Source organism: Zonotrichia leucophrys, unplaced genomic scaffold (genome assembly GCF_028769735.1).
Source record: "Zonotrichia leucophrys gambelii isolate GWCS_2022_RI unplaced genomic scaffold, RI_Zleu_2.0 Scaffold_194_90597, whole genome shotgun sequence".
Taxonomy (NCBI): domain Eukaryota; kingdom Metazoa; phylum Chordata; class Aves; order Passeriformes; family Passerellidae; genus Zonotrichia; species Zonotrichia leucophrys.
Window position 1 is genome coordinate 56,196 of NW_026992399.1, and position 9,962 is coordinate 66,157.

A 9,962-nucleotide genomic window follows, 5' to 3' on the forward strand; every position below is an offset into this window, starting at 1 on the left:
GCCCTCGCTTGTACCAGAGTGAAGGAGCTCTGGCCCAGACTCTGGCCCTGGGGGACACGGGGACACTGCTGGGGGTCCCTGTCCCCCTGTGCCACCCCCAGGGCCCCGGCCCCCCATCCCCGTGTCAGGCTCTGGGGTCGATCTCGTGGAACATCCTCTGGGGGAGGCTGTGGGGCAGGGGCGGGGGGACCCGGGGGAACAGGGGACCCCGCTGTGCACGAGCAGGGTTGGACTGCTCTGGGGGGAACTGTGAGGGGGGCCGGGGCAGAGTGACCTCCCCAGTGACCTCATGTAGCCCCTGTGATGTCATTGTGCCCTTGTGATGTCACCCAGCCCCTGTGATGTCACACTGCCTCCTATGATGTCACAGATCTAACTCTGGGATGTAACCCTGGAATGTCATGCAGCTGAAGGTGATGTCACAAAACCATTCTGTGATGTCATTGTCTGTTCTGTGACATCACAGCCTGCTCTATGATGTTACACAGCCAATTGGTGATGTCACAACCCACTCTCCGAAGTCACAGAGCCACCCTCTATGATGGCAGGATCTGCTCAATGGCCACACACTCTACTGTATGATGTCACAGCCAGCTCTGTGACGTCACAACCTGTTGAAGTGAAGTGAGCGACCACCTTTGTTGATTTAGCATCTGACTCCGATTTATTCATCAATCAGGCACTTTTTATAACAGTGTTAATTCACTTCATGCATATTGCAAAATCTGAGCTCCCGATAGGCTGTAGAGAAAACTTCAGCTCCTCCTTTTGTTTACAATACCTGAAGTTAGTTTACTGAAACCAAGATCAGTGTTCTCACCATTATATGAAAAGTTCTCAAAACTTTTGGAGAACTTTCATATCTGTTCCTAGACCGGCCATCTGTTCCCAGTAGCAGCCAAGGACAGAACGGTCTGAGAATCTTGTTGTTTATATAAAAGGTGGCTGAGAACCTTAATTATTTACAGAATCAAGCCTGGGAAAGGCTGCTTTACAGCAGGCTTCTATCTTTCCCTCAGCTGAGTACCTTCATGGCCTCTTTAAGCCATGTCTGAACCAGGCTCTCCACAACAACCCCTCTCAGTGATGCCACAAAACTTCTCTATGATGTCACACTGAAACTCTATAATATCACAGCGCACACTTTGATCTCACAGCCTGCTCTATGATGTCATACAGCCATGCCATGATGTCACAACCTGTCCTGTGTTGTCACAGAATCTCCTCTATGATGCTGTAGCTGCCCAATGACCTCAGAAGCATTAATGAGCCCATTCAGTGTCATTACTTATAAAGGCTCTCAAGGGACTAATTAAAGCAGATAATTGGAGGCTGTGACAGCACAATCTTTCTTATAGAGTCTGTATCAAACAGGAAACACCAAGTACTTATAAACTGAAGTAACCCGAAGTACTAATGAACCCCACTGAGTGTTGTTACAGACAAAGCCTCTCCAGGGACTAATTAAAACAGATAATTGGAGGCCATGATTGCACAAACCTCTCAGAGACTCCAAGGCAAAAGCCAAACCCAAAGCCCTTTGAAAAACCTGCAGTCCTTGCAGGGAGCATTAAGGAGTCCCCCAGGGCCATCCCTGAGCAAGGCTCCCCAGGGACTCCTTCCAGCAGATCCTTGAGGCCACTGGGATGTGGGCTAGGGGGGATGCTGAGGGCAGGACAAGGGGCTGACAGTGCCCAGCCTGGCTGGGGCTGTGCCAGGAGGCCCCAGGGCCTCAGGACAAGGTGTCTCCTCCCAGCCCTTGGTGGCACAGACCCTGCTTTGCCCCAGGGCACCAAGGCTTCCCTTTCTTTGTCCCCACCTGTCATCACAGCCTCCAGTTCTCTGCTCTGCCTGGGCCTGGGGACACTTTCTCAGTCGTTTCCCTCTCTGGGACCCCTTAAAAGTCCAAGAAACTTTGGAGTTGGATTCTGACTTGGAGTTCTGGAGAGGTTTCTTCAGCTCCCTCTCAGGGGCTGATGTTCAGGGCCTGAGCACAAAGCCCCAGAGGCTCATTAAAGTCCTGGTGCTGTGCTGCTGAGCTGGACTGGGCTCCTGGCACAGAGGCAGCTTCTGGTAACCAAGAAGAGCTTCAAAAGCACATTTCTCTTGATGAGCAGCTCTTCTGCCAGCCCAGCAGGGCTGGGGCACTGCCTGCAGCCGATCCGGGCACAGCACAGAGGCAGAGAGAGCTTAAATCAGTCAGGGCTGGGAAGGTGCTGAGAAGCGCCTGGGGCAGAATCACTGCCAGCCCTTGGCACAGGAACCTCTTGCTGCAGGACAATGCAGCTGCAGCTCCTGGAGCCATCTCCGAAAGCTGGAACATCCCAGTGCCTACAGATGCTGTGAGTACAACTCTGAGTATTTCTGGTGCAGGGGAGGTGAAATGCTCATGAAGCTCTGACATGCTGAGGGTTTTTGATCAGTCATAGAATATTTCCAAGACAAGGATTTTTTTAAAAAATGAGTAAATTTCCAAAGACTCTGGATTCAGTTTCCTACTATTGTACCGTGGCAGGGAGGGGGAGATAAATTTTTAAAGCTGATTATGAATTATTTATTATTAATTTTGACAAGTGCCTGAGACATCCAAATTGTACCTTTTAGTGATCAGTAGTAGATCCCTAATGTGCTTTCAGCCACTCTGCCCATGGACAGCAGCAGCATCGCCTTTGATGGAGCCATCAGGCTCAGGCTGAGCTGTCCTTTCTCCAAGCTGCAAACAGAACCTGCCCCAGCCAGTGCCCTGCAAACAGGCAGGGTTCTGTAGGGCCAAGGAGAGGGCACAGAGATTTGGGGTCTATGAGTGCTGGGCATGGAGAGATCAGGCACAGGGAAACACCTGCAGGTAGGAAATCTCCTGGAAGCAGAGAGAAGATTGGGCAATGAGACAAAACAAACCCCAGCAATGCTGTGGCAGGGAGAGTTTAGAGAGTTCCTCAGGATCCCCTCCAGTGCAGCCCCTCCCTCTGAACAAGCCCCCTCCCTCCTGTGCCCCCAGCCAAGCCTCTGCCCTCAGGGCCGGGGCTCCAAGGCGGGCAGCCCCTCCTGTGTTACCATTCCTACTTTCTGGCACTGGGGGTGCAGATGCTGACAGAGCCTTCTGTCTTAACAGGGTTTCAAACTGGAAAATGAGGACAGGACCCTGTCCTCCTCCCACATCTGCAGCGCAAGGCTGAATTATAAAAACCCTCTGTGTAGCTGCGCTGAACCTGATGTCCCCCTAAGTCAGCATTAGCCAGGGCTTCCCACTTGGAGCTAAAGGAAAAGCTGATAGAAAATTAGAGGGTATCAGAGGGTTGCAAGAGAAGGGTCTGGCATAATAGTCTTTAATTTTGCTGGAAGAATATTGCCCTAAAGTGTCACTGACTTTTCTCCATTAACATCTCCCCAAGGCCTGACACAGCAAATGTCCAACAGCAGCTCCATCAGACACTTTGTTCTGCTGGCATTGGCAGACACGCGGCAGCTGCAGCTCCTGCACTTCTGCCTCTTGCTGGGCATCTCCCTGGCTGCCCTGCTGGGCAACGGCCTCATCATCAGCGCCGTAGCCTGTGGCCACCACCTCCACACGCCCATGTTCTTCTTCCTGCTCAACCTGGCCCTCAGCAACCTGGGCTCCATCTGCACCATTGTCCCCAAAGCCATGCACAATTCCCTCTGGGACACCAGGACCATCTCCTACACTGGATGTGCTGCCCAATCGTTTGTTTTTTTTTTGTTTTTTTTTTTTTTGTTTGTTTTCTGCACTGCAACAGAGCTTTTTCTGCTGACCATCATGTGCTATGACTGCTACGTGTCCATCTGCAAACCCCTGCACTACGGGACCCTCCTGGGCAGCAGAGCTTGTGCCCACATGGCAGCAGCTGCCTGGGCCAGTGCCTTTCTCAATGCTGTCATGCACACAGCCAATACATTTTCCCTGCCCCTTTGCCATGGCAATGCCCTGGGCCAGTTCTTCTGTGAAATCCCCGCAATTCTCAAGCTCTCCTGCTCAAATTCCTACATCAGGGAAATTAGAATCATTGTGTTTTCCATTTTCTTAGTATTTGGCTGTTTTGTGTTTATTGTTTTCTCCTATGTGCAGATCTTCAGGGCTGTGCTGAGAATCCCCTCTGAGCAGGGATGGCACAAAGCCTTTTCCACCTGCCTCCCTCACCTGGCCGTGGTCTCCCTGTTTCTCAGCACTGTCATCTTTGCCTACCTGAAGCCCCCCGCCATGTCCTCCCCATCCCTGGATCTGGCCATGTCAGTTCTGTACTCAGTGGTGGCTCCAGCCCTGAACCCCCTCATGTACAGCCTGAGGAACCAGGAGCTCAAGGCTGCAGTCTGGAGATTGATGACTGGCTGATTTCAAAAACATTAAATTGCTGGTAATTTCTGCAAAACACTTGTAATAAAAGTCATCTTTGGTACTTCTTATTGGTTTGGTTTTGGTGGTATTTTTTCATATTGTCCAAAAAAAAGCAACTCTTTGTTCCATATCTCATTTTGTTTCTCTCCATCTTCCCTGTGGCCACAGACTGTGTCGATGAGGCACTGTGCGCTTGGTGGCTTTAAATGACTTAAAGGATCTTCCAGCAGAGTTTTCTGCAGAGATGCCCTTTTTTTGCCTTCTCTGAGGCTGCAGCAGCAATGTCTGTGTGCAGAGCTGGGGGCAGATCAGTGCTGGGCCAGCAGCTGTGCCCAGCAGCAGCAGCACTTGGTGTTGCCAGTGCTGCTGCCATGGCCCTGCCCCGCTGCCCTGGTGGCCCTGGTGTTGCTGCAGGGCCTGAGTGCTCTCGGGGCCGGGCACAGCCCGGGGGTGGCAGTGCCGGGGCTGCAGCAGGGACAGGCCATGGGCACTGCTGGGGCAGCGCTGATGCCTCAGGCCAGGCCCTGGGGGCTCCAGGCTCCTTGCCCAGGCTCTCTCAAGAACACGCCCAGGCCAATGCTCAGCACAGAAAACCCCCATGAGCAGCCCCAGGCTGGCCGTGGGCAGGCTGGGAGCAAACAGCATGGCTGGGGCTCTGCAAGGGCCCTGGGGCAGATGGGAAGGAGCAGCAGAGCAGGGGCTGATCCAACCCCAGTGCGCTGCACAGCCCAGGGCAGCGTCCCAGAGCGTCCTGATGGAGCTGCCAACAACATCCCTCCTCTGCAGCCCTGGCCTCTCCCCCAGCTCACACAGGTGCCCCATCCTTTCAGGCACAGACACGGCAGCACTGGCTCAGGAGCCCATTTGCACTGGATGAGCAGGGGGAGCACCCCCATTCTGTTGGTATGGGGACATGAACCTGAGGGAGCACAAATGCCATCAGCCCCCGGGGCCAGCAAGGGCTGGGGGACTCCAGGGAAACCACTCAGCTTTGTCCTGGCCTCTGCAGTCAGCCAGAAAGTTTGTTCCCATGAGCTAGGAGTTTCCTGTCGCACTGCAGACGCTGTTGGTCAGAGCCAGGACTGCCTGGCAGCCACCCCCAAACTGCCCTGAGCATTTCTTTTGCTTCACCTTTGCTTTCTTTACTCTTCCAGCAACAAATTTCTTCCTTTTGCTCACCACAGAGGGCTTAGAACTAGACATAGCACTCCTGTGGATGCAAGACTCTGTGTGGGCAGGCAGAGGCAGGCAGGAGGCAGAGCTGTCAGCAAGGAAGGGCCCAGCCAAGCGGGGCAGCCGGGGGATGCCAACAGCCTGCAGGGACAGAGGCGCAGGGCAGGGACACCTTGGGACAGCCTGGGCTGCACAGGGCACAGGGATGGGCAGCAGCTGCAAGACAGCCCTGCCAGAGCCACCTTGGACAGCACTTTGGCCAGGGCTGCGGGCCCTGGGCGTGAGGCCACGAGGGGACAAATGACCCTTGCAGGGCTGGGGCCTCATTGCCTCCTTGTCCCTGCTCAGCAGCCTGGCAGGGGCCGCCCCATGCTCCTGCCCTTGCCATTGCACATCCCCACATGCCAGTGCCCATCCTGGGAAGAGCCCTGAGCAAGAAGGGAGAGACAGGATCTGCCTGGCCAGGGACTGGGGCTCAGGCCTGGGCCCTTTGCATTCTTGAAACACATCCAGGTTTGCTCAGCCCCAGAGACACCTTTCTTTTGCTTGTCCCCAGCTGTCATCACTGCCTCCAGTGTTCTGCTCTCCCTGGAACCTGGAGACACTTTGTCAGTCTTGTGCGTCACAGGGATCTATTTAAAGTACAAGAAATTTCAGTGTTTCAATGTAACTTTGAGTTCCTGAGAAATTTTTTGAGCCCTCTCTGAGAGACTGAGTCTGATGAAAAGAGCACCAAACGCTGAGAGGGCACCTGTGTGGCTGTGTCATAGAGGCACAGAGCAGCTGTGATGTCAGAAAGGAGCTGTGTAACAGCATAGTGTGGGTTCTGTGAGGTCCCAGAATTCGGCTATGACATCACAGTTTTTTTTGTGTGAGGTCACTGAGCAGCTACAGCATCATAGAGGGGATTCTGTGACAACACTGAGTAGGTTGTGACTGCATGGCATGGTTGTGTGACATCATAGAGCCAGCTGTGAGGTCAAAGTGTATGCTGTGACATCACAGAGTGTCAATGTGACATCACATAGAGGGCTTTGTGACATCATTCAGGGATTGTGACACCACAGAATGAGCTGTGACATCATAGAGTAGGGTATGTGGTCATAGAGCAGATTCTGCCATCATAGAGGATGGCTCTGTGACATCACTATTGGTTGTGACATCAGTGGGGGCCTGTGAAACATCATATGTCGCAGACATTTTTTCATAGAAATCCTTTCTTTCACATTTGTCCATCTTCTGGGAAGCAGAGCCCCAGAAGAAGAATGTAAACAATTGTTATCAGCTGCTGTGAAATGTAGCAGGTGTCCCTGTGATTGGCTCATCTTCCATGTGTACCATTAAAGGCCAATCACAGGAGCAGCTCAGGGACAGATTCCCTGGACACAGAACTTTGTTATTTTTTCCTTCTATTCTATTCTTAGCTTAGCAGCTCTCTGCAACTTCTCTTCTTATTCTTTTTAGTATAGTTATAATGTATTATATATCATATATGAATAAATCAAGCCTTCTGATCAAGAAACAAGATTCTCATCCTTCTCTCACCCAAGTGACCATCTAAGGCCACTGCAATATCTGGTGACCCCTCGTGTCAGAGCAAAAATTAATTTGATAAGACCAGAGGAGCAAAATTGCTGCACTGGGAAAAATACTGTATGTGTAGCAAGTGATGGTTGCTTTGAAGTGACCACAGAAGTGGATTCAGCCAGGAGTTGCAGAACTGAAGATCCTGATTTGGACAGAGTTCACAGCCAAGGCTGACCACAAGTGAACCTTCTTCTGGAAAACCTTCAGGAAGATGTTCGGAGAGCTGGCCAGAGCAAGCTGGACACTTTCTAAAGGTACTGTTGGCTTTTCCCTTCCTGATGAACCAGCCCTTCGTAGTTTGTGGCTGTTGGTATGGCAGACACATGGCTTGCAGGAAGAGGTTCAGTTCTCCCCTTCAGAGGAGAAACTTATTGCCCTCTGGCAAGAATGGTGTAGAGAAGATGGGATTTTTCTGTCAGCAACAGATCTCTATGAGTTCTTTCGATGGGCAAAGCTTTTTGGGTTCTTTACTGATGTCCTGTACGCCTTGGATGTTTTTGTCTGGGAGTGCATGAACTCCATTTTCCAGTTCGTCTGGGGCCAGGGGCGTGTTTTGCCTTCTATTTACCCAGCATTTATAAAGCTCTTCCCAGTTTTGAAACGGAGAGCAGCTATTTTTCAATGGATTTCTAATTGCTATGGGCAGGCTCCGTTTCCACCGTCCCCAGCAGGAGAAGACCCGGCGGGGGATGAGTTGGGGCTGGCCGGCCCCCCCCTGCTTCGCGGCAGGGGGAGGCGAAACTTCGCCGTGCGAAGAAGTTTTTTTTACTCTTTCTCCGGAGCCTGCGCAGACGGAACCTTCTCCTCCCCCCCTTCTCTCTCTCCGGAGGAATGGGAGTGAGCGGTCCCGCTCGAGCCAGCGCCGTTGGTGCCGCCCCAGCCAGCGCTGCGTCCGCCTTCAAGACCCGCCTCACCGGCGCAGCCGCCACTCCAGGCGATCCCGTCTCCGCCTCTCCAGGCGGTCCCGCCCACGGCTTCACAGGCCTCCCCGCCCCTGCCAGCACCTGCGTCTGAGAATGCAGAAGAGGCACTTCCTGTGGCTGCTGAGTTGCTAAGCGACGACGACGCGTCTCCAGCTTCCGGCTCAGCGGAGGAGAAGACCTCTCCGGCCCCTCCGGCCCCTCTGCCGCTTCCATCGGCCTCCTCGCCGCCTCAAGCCGAGACGGTCCCTGTTCAGGATGGTGCTGGAGATGGCGCCGAACCTGCGGGACCCTCGGAAAAGCCCGCGGCCACTCCTACATCCAGCGAGATTCCCTCCCCGGTTCCGGCTTCCCCCCCGCTGCCTGCACAGGCTGCCCCAGCAGTCCTGCCGTTGTCGGAGGCTGTGTCCTCCGTGTCGGCGTCAGAGACTGCCCTGGAACCGATAGCTTGTTCGAGCTCGGACCATCCCGGACCGGTTGCTGTAGCAGCGGCCCCGGCGGCTGGTCTTCCCTTCCGTGGAGCAGGGGTTGCCCGCCAGCTGACTGGGGGGACAGCCCGTCTCCCTGCTTTTAAGATCAGCATTCTCGGCAGGTTCGGGGGTGGTTTTTCGGGGATTGTCCCATGGAGGCTGCCATCTCTGCCACCTCTCTTGCGCCCTAGTGGCATGGGGGGACAGGTGCATCCCGAGAGCTCTGCCTTTGGTTCCCAGCCCGGAGGGGGTGGGGATGAAACCATGGGGCAGATGAGAGACAAACCTGCTGCGTTTGCAGTGCAGAGGGAGAGGGCACAGATGGAGGAGACCATAGCTGGTTTGCTGTGGGGAACAAACATCTCCAGACCCCAGATGAGATTTCTGGGGAAGGCTTCTATTTCCCTGCTGCTGGCATGCCTCAGTGGTTTTGGGAAAAGGAAGCGTGTCACCACCCGTGCTGCCATTGTACTGGCAGCAGGGTGCAGGCCTGTGGGAATGCAGAGCCTGCCTCATGGGTTTGGCCTGGGCCGTTGGGCTCAGGAAGTTTTTGGGCCAGGGCCAGCATTTGGCCTCTTGGTGTTACTGGGGGTTGAGGTTTCTCCTACCGGTCCTGGTCCCCCTTTGTGGGCCAGTTTTGGGGTTCCTGGTCCATCATGGGCCAGGGACCCCAGGGCCTTTCCTTCTCTGGCACTGCTCTGCTCTGCTGCTGCTCTTTTCATTTTCAATAAAAAAAAAAAAAAATTAAAATTCAATAAAAAAGATTGAAAATAGCGGGCAGCAGCTCTGAAGCACTGAACCATTGAAGGGCCAGAAAAGGACATTCCAAAATTGTTCAAATTGTTTGAAATTGTTGTAGGACTGTCAATGGTTTTTTGATAACTATTGATGGGACTCTTTTGCAGCAAGTCTGTTTCAGGACCAAAAAGGACTCTCAGATTTGTCCAAGAGAAAAAACTTCAGCTCATGGACTGTTCCTGAAACTCAGCTGCTTGGACTTGAATTCTCTTTGCATTGTTTTTTGCGTTTTCCTATATTGTAGGATTGTTTTAGTGATTTGTTAGTATTGTATATTTTACAGGTGAAGACATTTCCTGTTCATTTCACATCAGCATTTTTCTTTTAATTTATACAATTTAGAAAGGTGAGATGTCGCAGACATTGTTTCATAGAAATTCTTTCTTTCACATTTGTCCATCTTCTGGGAAGCAGAGCCCCAGAAGAAGAATGTAAACAATTGTTATCAGCTGCTGTGAAATGTGGCAAGTGTCCCTGTGATTGGCTCATCTTCCATGTGTACCATTAAAGGCCAATCACAGGAGCAGCTCAAGGAGAGATTCCCTGGACACAGAACTTTGTTATTTATTCCTTCTATTCTATTCTTAGCTTAGCAGCTCATGCAACTTCTCTTCTTATTCTTTTTAGTATAGTTATAATGTATTATATATCATATATGAATAA

General features: G+C 52.4%; 1 protein-coding gene across 1 annotated transcript; it reads left to right on the top strand.

Annotated features, from left to right (window-relative positions):
- The first annotated feature begins 3,406 nt into the window (after positions 1 to 3,406).
- LOC135461145 (olfactory receptor 14J1-like) lies at positions 3,407 to 4,348 on the top strand. The gene is made up of 2 exons (XM_064738131.1): positions 3,407 to 3,605; positions 3,756 to 4,348. Exons 1-2 carry the CDS (start codon positions 3,407 to 3,409, stop codon positions 4,346 to 4,348), a joined length of 792 nt encoding a protein of 263 aa, XP_064594201.1.
- Positions 4,349 to 9,962: the final 5,614 nt, after the last annotated feature.